General features: G+C 39.2%; 2 protein-coding genes across 4 annotated transcripts in view; one reads left to right on the top strand and one right to left on the bottom strand.

Moving 5' to 3' along the window:
• Positions 1 to 15321, bottom strand: part of CYFIP1 (cytoplasmic FMR1 interacting protein 1) — a 210402-nt gene that overhangs the window by 44293 nt on the left and 150788 nt on the right. The window lies entirely within an intron of this gene.
• Positions 1566 to 11381, top strand: FNDC9 (fibronectin type III domain containing 9). The gene is made up of 2 exons (XM_073614608.1): positions 1566 to 2055; positions 7012 to 11381. The coding sequence occupies exon 2, from the start codon at positions 7019 to 7021 to the stop codon at positions 7724 to 7726; it is 708 nt and encodes a 235-aa protein (XP_073470709.1). The 5' UTR covers positions 1566 to 2055; positions 7012 to 7018; the 3' UTR covers positions 7727 to 11381.

The raw sequence follows: 15321 nt of genomic DNA, 5'->3' as shown, positions 1-15321 counted from the left end.
TTTTTTTATTTTGATAAGTGCAGCGCGTGTACAATTTGGTTTGAAATTATGCGGTAGTTACCGCATTATCAAAACTTTACCGCAGTAGTTATTTACTGCACAATTCTATGCACTGTCAAAACTGATTTCAAATGAAAAGCTTTTTTACCGCATTTTATTTTATGTTCTGTACAATGGAACCGTTCTAATAGGAGCGACGCAAGTCCCTACGACTTAGGAAAAGGTTCCTGTACGACTTTGGGGGTGACTTGAGGCAGTCGCGCTGCAAGTCGTGCTGCCTCAGTGTGAACCGACTCTTAGTTGTTTTTGTCTTTTTTCCCCACTGTAAAAGATCTTGATTTTAAAAATAAACATTAACACAAAAACGGTTCCAAAAATACAATTGGTTATCTAAACAAAAAGCAGTAGTTGCATGCCTGCAGGCTCACTTCATCTGAATGAAACTTCAGACAGAACCATCCAGTAAGAGCGAGTAACTGCATTGTGGCAGTCACTCTTGTTTGCAATTTGCAACCATTGTTTTTTTTTCCAAGTGGGCTACAATGGCTTCTAAACATGTAAAACATAAATGACCTCCATAAGCTGGCTAAGACCCCATGTACAGTGGGCGTTTAGCCCAGATGCATGAGATTCCTGTGTTTAGGTGTGGGAGGAAAGCACAGGTAAACCACCCAGCCCTGCTTCTTGCAGCCTGATAAAATTGATGAGAGGCTGACAGCTGCTGTGGCTGGACGGTGCACTATGTACTTCGAATGTAAATCTGCACACGGGACTTTGTCCATATTAAAAGGTCATTCACCTTTAGTGCAAAAGCATGGCAGTAGAAAAGTTCCTATTTCACATTTTTAGACCATATCTAAGCAATTATCAAGCTAGGAAAAAGTTATCAGTTTTCTATTGATAAAGGGCTAGACAGGGTCCAAAAGGTTGCCAAGTAAAATGGGAGCTTGATTTTTTCGTGGTGTCCATTCACCATACTTTACCCACAATGTTGTCACAGATCACACTTTTAATTCTTGATTTTTTTTTTACATACACAAGAGAGAACTCTCACTGATCATGTGAGTGGAGATCTGACATTCAGGCCATGACAGCAGACCAGGATCTAACAAGAAAGTGATCTACACGTGCAGAGCTCCTTTTGTCAATGAGCCAATGTCAGTTGATAAATGGCATGCAGAGTGGGCAGAAGAATCTAATTGATCCATACCATTTTAAGAGCTATCTTTGGAATAAAAGATATGCTTTAAGAAAAAAATCTTAATTTCACCTGTCTTTTCAGACACCATGATACAGTGAAGAGAGTGGGCAGGGCCACATAGTATTTAAGAGTATAAATATGTATTTGCATTAATTTAGCGATATAAATGGGCCCCAGATTTCAGTTAGCCAGGATTCCTTCTTTAAGATAAATACATAATAAAAAGTCATTAAAATATTATTCTACATGCAAAAGCATAAAACGTATGTGCACATGGAATTTCCCAGGATAATTTAAAGCTATGTAAGCCACTTTTTTTGCAGCAAGATATTTCCTTCTGTCATACAGAAAAAAAAAATATTATACATGCAAAAAGGCACCAGGAAGCATTTTAAACAGTCACCTGATGCACAAATGCTGAACAGGAAGACAGGAACAAGAAAAAAACTTTCACTTTGGAAAAATAACAGCCTTTTTGAATGACATGCTATCTTTTTAGTGTCTGGTGACATCTCAAATAGGGGAGGGCCATACTAGAGTGTAGTGCTCTTCCTAAAGGAAGAGAGCATAAGGCAGAAAAGTAAATCAGGCTGTAGAGGGGGGAGGGAGAAAAAAAACATCTATATAAGTCTTTGAAAACCAAGGCAACTGAACAAGGGAATATGCATTCACACATGAATTCAAGCAGCACAGACAAAGGAGTCACTTTATCAGTGTCCCTGGAGAACAGAAATAGACGTGATGGGCATGGGGAGCTGGCAAACTGAGGAATGCAGGCAGCGATAAGCCACAGGTGCATACTGCATCAGACAGATCTTCATACAGCAAGAGCATACATCATTTCCACACCTAAGGTAGGATATTACTTTACAGCTAGAATACAGGATTTTCAGAGATAGAGTTTTCATATTTGTTCTTTGAAATGTATTTTTCTAGATTAATAATTACAACATACGGACTATTCCAAATGAGAAGGAAAGTGTACAGTGTATAGAAGGAGCGGAATTTATTAGCAGTAAACTGATGACACACTTGTCTAGAGAACAGCATCATTAGAACTTGGATGTCACAAAATTGGCATAAAATGATAAATATATTATATATATGTTTGTGTGTATATTTTTTTTATATATATACACACACACACACACACACACATATATATACGTACATACACACATACATATACAATGAAAACACATTTTGGAAGTGCTGTTCTTGGAAACATGATTCCAGAAATAGAATGCAGCCATCAGAGTAATATCAGATAATAATCTGCAAATGTGCAGGGATTTTTATGTAATATAAATTAAGTGTGATAACCCATAGTGGCAATTTAGAAATCAGCTCTCAATTGTCTGGTACTATTAAAAGATGAAATATGTTGGCTTTCCAAAGGAGAACTAGACTTTTGTAACTACATAATCTGATATACCTACATTAAAGACATTTGTAAAGATCTGTACATATCGGTATCACAGGCAAAAAGTAAACAATATAAATAGACACACATACAACTCACACTCCACACACACAGCTGTAAGAACGGATGCCTGAGTCAATCCATCATAAAGCCCATTTGCTAAGCTGTAGCATGTTAAATGAACTCTGCAGCTGTCTCATACATACCTCTGTCACAAACACAAGAATTTGGATCTAAGGGTGACCACTCGCAAGTATATATTTCAAATAATTCAGACACTATAATGTAGCTATTTCTGTTAAGCCGAAAGTAAAATCCGGACTTTTTAACCCTTTGAGGGTGATACATTTCACTAGGAAATTCTGATGGTCATGGCTTTGTCTTTGCACCATGTAACAAAAGAAAGAAAAAGGTTCACACTGTACCACAAACTGATATACAGGTTTCACGTAGCCACATGCAATGCATAATGGACAGATATCAGTGACATACAAGCCTCACTTAGCCATATGTATACGCTACATAACGGATGGACATCAATTACATACAACCTTCACTTAGCCATATGCAGAACACAATGGATGGACATCTGACACTGTAGATTGCCAGCAGGGTTGATATAGTAGAGATGGGCACAAACAGGAATTTTTCCACAAGGTCCCAGATTTTTTTTTTGGACATAGGATGATTTGAGATTAAATTTTAGCACAGTGCAGCTAAAACAGATTATGCTGCACTTTTCCTACAGAGGAACCAAAACCATCAACTAGTTTTATTAAAATAAATACATTTTGGTTCTTTAGAACTTCATGAAATAGGTCTGTTTAAATAAATATCGGCAGAAAACATTTAGAAAATGACCATGCAAAAAGCAACCTGTGTAGACAAATCAACAGATGAAAATAATCAATGTCCACTGTATGATCTTTGGTAAAGAGAAGCACTTACTCAGCTACCTACACTGAGGATTTTCAAACCATACAAGCACAAGTGAAATATCCATAGATTAGTTCTAAAATAGCCACTAGAAAGTTTACAAGGTTGAAAAAGACACAGTTCCATCCAGTACAACCTATGGGGTTGATTTAGGTGTCCGTTTATGAAGCAGTGAAATCTATTCACTGCTTCGTTCTCCGGCATTCACAGTGAAGAATCTTCTCCTCTGTGTGCCAGTTTATGAAGCGGTGTAGATCGCTTCACCTTTGGAGGAGTGAAGTGATCTACAAATGCTTCAAATAGTGGAGAACGTCCCCTGATACTGGAATCTCGTGAGACTTTACGGGATTACAGCACCAGATGTCAGTTTATCAAGCAGTGATAAATTATCACCGCTCAACGGCATGGATTAATGTTAATAAAATAATGTGTCCCCCTACATTATACACATATGTATACACACACACACACTATATATACATGTATACACACACACATGATATATATATACATATACACATTATATGTATATATGTATAAATATGTATACACATAAATATGACAGGGGGACATGCTTACAGTGTTGGGGGGTCTGAACGAGGCATAAGGAAGTTAAAAATCTTCCTCCTTCCCCCTCAGATCCCCCCAGATTTCCTCTTCACTCCCCGATTCACCACCTCTGAGCTGGTGAACCTGGGAGTGTGAATTCTGACACAGATCGCCAGTGAAGCGGTGAGATCACCGCTTCATAAACTGGCCGTTACTGTGTCATTCATGAGGATTCTCGGTGTGTAGAGATAATCGGCGGGAGAACAAGTTCAAACATGTTCTCCCCCGATTATCACTGTTTCATAAACTGTTTATGGACTGTGATCTGCGGTGATCCTCGGGATCACCGCTGATCACTGCTTCATAAACGGACACCTTATTGAAGCTGGAAAGTGCAAAATCTGGTGCAGCTCTGCATAGAAACCAATCAGCTTATAGTTTTTTTGTCAAAATGTAATTGAAGCTAGAAGCTGATTGGCTACCATGCACAGCTACACCAGATTTTGCACTCTCCAATTTTAGTAAATTAACCACTGTTTGTATGTGCATTTGAATTTTATTCCCTAACAATTCCCATAACCCTGTAAAAGTCTGCTTCCTGAGGAAGGCATCTAAAAGTTTTTTTTTATAAAATTGTCGACACTCACAGCTAGTAACGCTTCCTGGGGGAGGGAGTTCCACATGTTTAAATACTCTAACAGTAAAGAACACTTTTCACAATCTAAGGTTAAACCTTCCTTCCAACCTCAACTTGTGGTCACGTGTCCTTCTCAGGGACCTTACAGTAAACAGTTTTTACAGTTACTGGAGTTACCGTTGACCGATTTGTATATTGTAATCCAATCCCCTCTTCAGCTCTTCTCCAGCGTGAAAAGCTGTAAACTATATAACCAATCCTTATACAAGATCCCAATTCAACATCCTTCCTGAGGATTAGTGACCAAAACTGGACTGCATATTCAAGATGAGGCTGAACCAGGTGTTTTGTAAAGGGGTAGAATTATTGATTTACCTCTGGAATGTGTATACTTTTTAATGTATGACAGTAGTCTGCTAGCTTTGTTAGCTGTGGCTTGACATTGCATGCTATTGCGAAGTCTGATTTACAAGCGCCCCCAGATCCATTTCCATCACTGATTCTCCCAGGGTAGCCGCACCTATTGTGTATTTAGCATGTGAATTTTTGTTACCCAACTGCATAGCTTTACATTTCTCAGTATTGAACCTCATATGCCATGTAGCAGCCCAATCCCCTATTTTGTCAAGGTTTTCCTATAATACTAAATCTTGTGCCAAATTTATTTCCTGGAAAACTTTGACTTCATCAGCAACCACTGAATTATGGCTCTTAACTGAATAGCATTGGACAGAACCCTACGGCATACCACTTAAAACCATTCAGAGAATGAGTCATTTATCACTATTCTCTGGACCAGTTCATGTAACCGTTTCCTCCTGTCCATGCAAATGCAATTCCATCACCTCCAACATACTTTAATTTATAGGTTAAACATTTATTAGGTACAGTATCAAATGCTATAGCAGAATCTAGATAAACTACTTCCACTGGCATTTGCAGAGGAAAGAAATAGAAATGATTACTAATATGAATACAATTGATAGCCAGATCATGTTGGAAAGGCTGGCTATAGACTGGTCGAATCTCAGCTGGTTCAGCAGGAACTGGCTGAGATCCGAACAGTGTGTGGGCAGGCTGAATGTACCAAGTTGATAGATCGATCAACTTGGGTACAACCAGCCTGCCAGATTCCCTGCTATAGCCGCTAGCAATAACCATGGTCTTCTCCCAGCAGGGATGGCTTCCACCACCCGCCCGCTGTGCTGGGAGCAGACAATTGCTCAGCAGCAGGGATCCTTTCCTGCAACCCATGGCTTCATTGTAGGCAGCCTATAAACGGTGCAAAGAAAAGGAATATGCATGATTCCTCATCAACACAGTGTTGACAGGGGAATACCTCCTGCCGAGCAATTGTCTTCTCACAGCGGGGGGGGGGGGGGGGGGGGGGGTGGGACGACACTTTTCTGACACTTGTTGCTTACAAGTTAAAGCCTGTATTTTTTCCTATAAAATTTACTTAGAACCCCCAAACATTATATATTATTTTTTAGCAGAGACCCTAGAGAATAAAATGGCGGTTGTTGCAATATTTTATGTCACACTGTATTTGCGCAGCGGTCTTTCAAATGCAATTTTTCTTTAAAAAGCACACTTTAATGAATAAAAAAATCGAAACAGTAACGTTAGCCCAATTTTTTTGTATAATGTGAAAGATGTTAGGCCACGGGAATCCTGAGAGACTCATGATGTTAATTCTAAGCAAAAAAAATTGTGATTCTCATTTTGGCCAGACAAATATGTATATAATGTACAATATTGCCCTTTTTCTAATATTCTCTCATAAGAGACAGAGCAAACAAGGTAATGCTACAAACCACTGTCACTGGGGTTACTCAATATATACTGTACACAGTAGGCATTTGGACTAAATAAAGGTGTCAGGGAAATGGGGAATTACATTCTCAATATAAATAAAATACTGATGGACCATGTTTTTTTTTTTTTTTTTTTTTAGAAACAAACATGACAGATCAATTAAATGATGTTTTGCTTATGATAGATTTTTTTTTACACATCAAAATACAGTATGTTTCAGTGAGTGTGTAGTTATTTTTCACTTTTATTATTTTATGGTCAGGACAGCATCACAACCGCGGCAATGTTAACTCACCTGAGTGGCCAGCCTGTTCCTTTGGAAGTGACAAAATTGTGGCTGAACTGCTTGCTTTTATTGCCTGTGTGAACAAGGCCTTAGAAAGGAAGTGCCTGTGCATACACAGGGTTTAGATACACTTTAAATAGAATATTGTTTTTGTGTTTCAGAAGTTTCATGGTAACCTCAGCTGAAGAAATTTCTCAAGATACCATGGTCATCTCTGTTCAGAATGTTACAGCCAACACGGTTGTGGTCATTTGGACATCAATCGCAAGCTGTGCTGACAGCTTCTATAGTGTCATGTATCAGTCAAACTGGAATACAATGTTGTCTGGGTATTCCAGAGAGAAATTTAAGGAGGAGCGGATTCCTACAAGCCGGACATTCTATACTGTGGAGAACCTCACCCCTCTCACAACATATATCCTGTGTGTGACTTGTCAGTCCGCCAGTCCATCCAGTGACCAGTGCAAAATCTTTCACACTTTAGGCCAAGATCCAGCAACTGTAAACAGCAAGAAAAAAGATCTAGCACTAGGTATTTGGCTCACAAGCAGCATTATACTTCTTATTATAGCTTGCATTTTAATCTATGGCTGCTTACACATATGGTGGCGAAAACGTCAAGAACGTGCTATGGCCCAAAATGCCATAAGGAACGATAGGAACAAGAGACAGGCCTGGACAAAAAATGAAGAACCAGTAGAGGAGTATGAGAAGCCTGGCCTGTTAGCAGTGACCGAGGAGGACAAGAGAGAGGAAGTCTGTGCAGACAACACCCCAGAAGACACTCAAAACGATCCTTTAACAGCAGATGAAACTAATAGCCTGAACTGCACTGATCAAGAACAAAAAGCTGCACAACTAAATGCAGTGAACTGATAATGGCCATGCCTCAATGTGTTACCTGACAACAGCCAGTCTTCAATAGGTCACTAATCAAGTAGTCCTTAAAGAATCATAACAGCAGTAAATTAGTAACGGATTAAAAAAAATAAATAACGAAGATCAGACAGATTTAAGCCTAGTCACAATCAGAAAATCGTACAAAAAAATACCGCTTTCAAAGTGATTCTGCGATAATCTGATCGTTTGTACACAGCTCGTCTGAAATTATCCAAAGGGACAAACACAAAATTTTTTCTCGTACGATACCAAATCATAAGATTTAGTTTAATCAGTACAGTTTTTGGCCAAAAATACAATACAAATACAATAATTACTTCCGAATTTTTATTCTGTTGTATGAGAATTTTTGTAACTTTAGTAACCTCTTCATTTTTGATATGGAGACTAGCATGCAAAAAAATAAATAAATAAATAAAAAAGAATAATGATTCGTCTGATAATCTCATTGTGTGTACCAGGCTTAAGCTTAATGCCGCGTACACACGATCGGAATTTCCGCCAGCAAAACTCCGATGAGAGTTTGTCGGAAAATGCGACCATGTGTATGCTCCATCGGTCTTTTGCTGGCGGAATTCCAGCCAGTAAAAGATTGAAAGCAGCTTTTCTATTTTTCAGTCGGGAAAAGTTCCTATCCGAAAATGCGATCCTCTGTACAAATTCCGATGCACAAAATTCCTACGCATGCTCGGAAACAATTTGACACATGTTCGGAAGCATTGAACTTCATTTTCGTGGCTGTACGTAGTGTTGTACTTCACCGCGTTCTTGACGGTCGAAAATTCAGAGAACTTTTGTGTGACCGTGTGTATGCAAGGCAAGCTTGAGCGGAATTCCGTTGTAAAAACTATCCCAGTTTTTTCCGACGGTATATCCGCTCGTGTGTACGGGGCATAACGCTTACAACCAGCCTACCAGATTTTACATGCGATTATTGCTATTGGCTGGTATAGCTGCTAGCAATAATCACTGTCCTCTCTCAGCAGGGGGGGCTGCAAATACAATGGCTGGGGGGGAGGGATTCCTCTGTCAACACTGCCTGTGTTTATGGAGGAAATCGAGCAAATTTCTTTCCAGCATCCCATGGTTGCAGGAAAGAAATTCGCTCCATGTATGGCCAAGCTTTAGGTTACAGATATTTACAGTGCACACGTGAGGCATTGTGAAAAAAGGTTGGATAACATGAAACGACCTTCACACTCTCAATTTCAAATCTTTTGCCATCAAGTATGCTCAGGATTCATTTTTAACATCTTATATTACAATTGTAAAAAAGGTTTATTTATATGTAAGATATGGATGCCAGGCAAACTTTTATATTTCAGATAAAACTCTGATATTTGATACACAGCTAACATCTAAAAGGGCAGCAAGTGTTGTCTCTTTTAGCATGTTATATTTATCACTGAGAATTATAGGTTTTGGATAAAGGAAACATATGAGAAATTTATAATAAATGAACAGTAAGAAACACATGTGCCACTTCAGACATTAATCTTATATAGAATGTTATCATTAAATTATTTAAAAAAAACTTAGGGAATATATCATCTTTACAACAAATTTTACAGGTAAAAAAGATGAGCTTGATGTAAACTATGATATCAATGTTTGAAAATGTTTCAATAAACTTTGAATCTTTATAGCGTTCATAATTATGTAAAGGGACATGGCCATATTTTCTCAATATACATTGGGTATAGAACAGACCCACACCCCCTTTAAAATAAACAATGTTTTGTTGCTTTTTGCAGCCTCAAATGAAGACAAGCACAGTTTTTGTTTTATCCACTGTAGTTACTTATAACATCCAAGCAAAAGATATAACACCATGTCAAAAAAAACAAACACAAAACTCAAAAACAGAATCACTGATTTGAAAAAAGGATAACCCCCTCCTAAAAATGCCTTGTAAACTCAATCAGGTGTAGCTAATCACCTTCTCAATGGCAGACAAAGCCATATGACTTTCAACTATGGTCAGCTGTGGTCATTTTGATTGGCTTAGCATGAAAAGAGCTTTCCTGGAGAATTTCAGTCCCTGGTAGTGCAAATGAAGCAAACAATCAACTATGGGTGGCAAGGCACTGTCAAAAGATCTCTGGGATAAAGTTGTGGACAGGCACAAGTCAGGAGAAGGATAAAAAAAAAATTAAAAGTTTTTTTCAATGCTTAGAAGCACAGTGAAGTCTATTATTAAGAAGTGGATGGTATTTGGTATAACACAGACCTTCCCTGGATCAGGATGTCGCTCCAAACTGGATGAAGGATCCAGGAGGAAATTGGTCAGAGGGGCTAACAAGAGGCCTACAGCAACTCTGAAGCTGTTGCAGGGATTTATGACAGAGCGATCATTGTGTGCATGTAACAAATTCTCCACAAATGTGGCTTGTATGGGGGAGTTGCAAGAAGAAAAACATTCCTCAAGAAAGGCAAACATGCAGTCACAACTGAGCTTTGCCAAAATGCATCTTGCAACTGAGCTTTGCCACATAGAAAAAGGTGTTATGGTCAGAGGAGACTAAAATTGAAGTACAGCTGGATAAAACAAAAACTGTGCATCTTCATTTCAGGCTGCAAAGCAACAAAATTTGATTATTTTAAAAGGGGGGTGATTCGTTTCTATACCAACTGTATACTCAGGCTCTACTACAGTGCCTCTGCTTTACTGCTAAATCTCTCAATGCAAATTTCCTCTCGTCTTGTGTGGCTGATCTTTTATCGCTCCTTAACCCGCCCCACCCTTTTTTTTCCTTTTTTGAGGTAGATAATTTACAATGGCTGTAGTGGCTTATGTACACATTTCTATATTTAATAACATTTAAAAAAATGCACCGGCGAGTAAGCATGAGCCGAACACCCCCGGTTCGCACCAGAACATCCAGACAGGCAAAAAATTCGGACGAACACCGTTAAAGTCTATGGGACACGAACATGAAAAATCAAAAGTGCTAATTTTAAAGGCCTATTATGCAAGTTATCATAAAAAGTGTTTGGGGACCCGGGTCCTGCCCCAGGGGACATGTATAAATGCAAAAAAAAGTTTTAAAAACAGATGTTTTTCAAGAGCAGTGATTTTAATAATGCTTAAAGTGAAACAATAAAAATGAAATATTGCTTTAAATATCGTGCCTGGGGGGTGTCTATAGTATGCCTGTAAAGTGGCGCAGTTTTCCCGTGTTTAGAAGAGTACTACAGCAAAATGACATTTCTAAAGGAAAAAAGTAATTTAAAACTGATAGCGCCTGTAATGAATTGTCGGGTCTTGGCAATATAGATAAAACTCATCGAAAACGGCATGGGTTCCCCCCCAGTCCATTACCAGGCCCTTTGGGTCTGGTATGAATATTAAAGGGAACCCCAAACCAAAATAAAAGTGACAAAAAGGGCTGTTACACCTCCTCTTTGGCAGAGCAGATGCTGTTATCTTTTGACACAGCCACACAATGAAGACTTTAAAGCGGAGTTCTACTCAAAAATGAATCTTCCTCTTTTCCAGTTCCTCCCTCCCTCCGGTGTCACATTTGCCACCTTTCAGGGGGGAGCAGATACCTGTCGAATACAGGTATTTTTCTCCCACTTCCAGGCATAGATACCAGAGCCACCCGTGGGTGCCTACGCCACTCCCCCCCCCCCCCCCCCCCCCCGCTGTCTTCTGGGATACACATGGGTCCCAGAACACAGCAGGGACCAGTGGGATAGCACAGTGCGAGTTGCGCATGCGCAGTAGGGAACCAGGAAGTGAAGCCACAAGGCTTCACTTCCTGACTCCTTTACCGAGGACGACGGCGGCGGCAGCACCCGACAGCCAAGGGACATATCCTAGACCTGTAAGCTATAGTATTTGTAAAAAAAAAAAAAAAAAAAAAAAAAAATCGCCGTCACTCTGCTTTAAAGATCTTTCTCCGCATTGTCCTCTATGTGAACTTGCACCAAACATATTACCGAGAGGCCGAGTGCAAGGGTATGAGTCCCAAACCAGCATTGTGTTTCTTGCCGTTTATAAATCAGATTAAGAAAAATTTATTTTATTTTGTTTATCTCTGACTCAGTCCAGTCCATTTAGACACACACACACACACACGCACACAATTTCTCCAAGTCCCTGAGTTTTGCATTATAATCAGCTACCAAGTAGCATTACAAAAAGCAATGCAATTTAGCAAGCTATTAGACAGATACGGTACCTTTACAACAAGCATCAAACTAAAGGATTAATGTCAACTATTTCAACATGTCCAAACATGTGTTTATATATAAATGTTTGAATTTAGGTCTTAACATAAAATATATCTCAAATCACATTTTTTTATGGCTACAAATTTGTTTTATTGTATGACACGTTTGTGCCTATAGCAAGTGTTGAAGCTGAACTGCACCCAAGCTACAAATGTGTTATTTTTTAGATGCTCAAATATATTGCAAAGTGGGCATTTTCAGGAGAGCTGGGGCATGTGGAGGCAATCAATAACAAATATTTGTAACTTTTAAATTGCTCCTTTTTGCGAAATAGTGAAAAAAAACAGACACAAGTGTAAATATCGAAATTCCTCTAAAAATCTGAAGGTTTTCATTTTTCCCTTACAGCTTTAAGAATTTGTAAAAGACAAACCATATATTTTCTGAAAGCACATGACCTGTAGAATAAAAAGAAGGTGCAACTAATTTTTAAGGCCCCGTGATATTTGCGCAAATGTTTATCAAAACAATATTATAGCTAAAAATACACAAACCATTATTAGCAGATAAAAACACAGCTATTACTACAAAATTTCTACTAAATCCCTACTAAATATAAAAGCTTACCAATGTTGAGTTAATAACAAATATTTCTAAACTTTAAATTGCGCCTTTTTGAAAAATGATGAAGATCGAACGTACCCAAAAAGTGCTCTAAAAATCTGGAGGTATTCATTTCTCACTTACAGCTTTCAGAGTTTGTAAAAGACAGACATTAGGGGTCTAAACAGTCCCTTTCTCCCAGGCTCAGATGCAATACTTATGAATGGATTGAAGTCTCTACATAGGAGGCTCCCATTCATTCATAAACTGGGGCAGAGTAAACACTGTTTACTATGCCACCATGACAGCTGAACATAAGCGAGACCGGTACCGATCTAGGAAAGAAAGGGGGCTGGTAAACACATTTACACATTTTTTTTCCCGCTGTGTGGTTCCCTCCTGCAGCATATAAGCCAGCGGGAGGGCAGAGGAGGGAAGCTGTGAGGGGAGGATGGGGGGGGGGGGCAGGATCGGTGCGAGGGTGAGGCATTAGTGTAGAGAGATTGATAGAGGTGCTACAGTGATTAGTAAGGCGGGGAAGGGGTGTATTTTAGGTTAAAGCAGGGACCCAAGTCAGCATACTAGCGACGGGGGCATATTTTTGGGGGGGAATAGCTGTGATCAGCAGAGTCTGCTAAACAGTTCTGATATAAGCTTATAGTCACTGAAGTGACCATGAGCTTATAACACAGGGAGGAATATGAGGTCTGTACGGCATACGGACCTCACCAGCTGGAAGCAGTTCTGCAGGTCCGTACGAGATAGAGATATACAGTGGGGACAGAAAGTATTCAGACCCCCTTAAATTTTTCAATCTTTGTTATAATGCAGCCATTTGCTAAAATCATTTAAGTTCATTTTTTTCCTCATTAATGTACACACAGCACCCCATATTGACAGAAAAACACAGAATTGTTGACATTTTTGCAGATTTATGAAAAAAGAAAAACTGAAATATCACATGGTTTTAAGTATTCAGACCCTTTGCTCAGTATTTAGTAGAAGCACCCTTTTGATCTAATACAGCCATGAGTCTTTTTGGGAAAGAAGCAACACATTTTTCACACCTGGATTTGGGGATCCTCTGCCATTCCTCCTTGCAGATCCTCTCCAGTTCTGTCAGGTTGAATGGTAAATGTTGGTGGACAGCCATTTTTAGGTCTCTCCAAAGATGCTCAATTGGGTTTAAGTCAGGACTCTGGCTGGGCCATTCAAGAACAGTCACGGAGTTGTTGTGAAGCCACTCCATTATTTTAGCTGTGTGCTTAGGGTCATTGTCTTGTTGGAAGGTATACCTTCAGCCCAATCTGAGGTCCTGAGCACTCTGGAGAAGGTTTTCGTCCAAGATATCCCTGTACTTGGCCGCATTCATCTTTCCCTCAATTGCAACCAGTCGTCCTGTCCCTGCAGCTGAAAAACACCACCACAGCATGATGCTGCCACCACCACGCTTCACTGTTGGGACTGTATTGGACAGGTGATGAGCAGTGCCTGGATTTCTCCACACATATCGCTTAGAATTAAGGCCAAAAAGTTCTATCTTGGTCTCTTTCATGTGTCTTGCACTGAGGAGAGGCTTCCGTCGGGCCACTCTGCCATAAAGCCCCGACTGGTGGAGGGCTGCAGTGATGGTTGACTTTCTACAACTTTCTCCCATCTCCTGACTGCATCTCTGGAGCTCAGCCACAGTGATCTTTGGGTTCTTCTTTACCTCTTTCATCAAGGCTCTTTTCCCCAGTTACCTCAGTTTGGCTGGACGGCCAGCTCTAGGAAGGGTTCTGGTCGTCCCAAACGTCTTCCATTTAAGGATTATGGAGGCCACTGTGCTCTTAGGAAACTTAAGTGCAGCAGAATTTTTTTTTGTAACCTTGGCCAGATCTGTGCCTTGCCACAATTCTGTCTTCAGGCAGTTTCTTTGACCTCATGATTCTCATTTGCTCTGACGTGCACTGTGAGCTATAAAGTCTTATATAGACAGGTGTCCAATCAGTATAATCAAACACAGCTGGACTCAAATGAAGGTGTAGAACCATCTCAAGGATGATCAGAAGAAATGGACAGCACCCGAGTTAAATATATGAGTGTCACAGCAAAGGGTCTGTGATATTTCAGTTTTTCTTTAACAAATCTGCAAAAATGTCAACAATTCTGTGTTTTTCTGTCAATATGGGGTGCTTTGTGTACACTGAGGAAAAAAATGAACTTAAATGATTTTAGCAAATGGTTGCAATATAACAGAGTGAAAAATGTAAGGGGGTCTGAATACTTTCCGTCCCCACTGTATGTATATTTTATATATATATATATATATATATATATATATATATATATATATATATATATATATACATACATACATACATACATACATACATACACACACACACACACACATATATTTATTCATTCCCCCCAAAAAATATGTAGTAGAATACATATTGACCTAAACTGATGAAGAAATTTGATTTTTTTACAGTTTTTTTTTTACTGGGATATGTTTTGTAGCCGAAAGTAAAAATATTTTTTCTTTAGAAGAGTTGTCAGCCTTTTTTTGTTTGAATAAAAATCGGCAGAGGTGATCAAATACCACCAAGACAAAGCTCCATTTGTGGGAAAAAAAAAAAGACAAATTTTATTTAGACACAGTGTCACACGACCGCACAATTGTCAGTTAAAGTAACGCAGGCCTGGTCATGAAGAGGAGTAAATGGTTAACATGGCTAAGGTGGCCTTATCCAAAAAAGTGGACTCAAATGAAACACTCTTTCCCACTGTAGTTTTTTATGATA

Source organism: Aquarana catesbeiana, linkage group LG02 (assembly GCF_042186555.1).
Source record: "Aquarana catesbeiana isolate 2022-GZ linkage group LG02, ASM4218655v1, whole genome shotgun sequence".
Taxonomy (NCBI): Eukaryota; Metazoa; Chordata; class Amphibia; order Anura; family Ranidae; genus Aquarana; species Aquarana catesbeiana.
The sequence above is the reverse complement of the archived record's forward strand: the minus strand, read 5'-3'. Positions and strand labels throughout refer to the sequence as shown.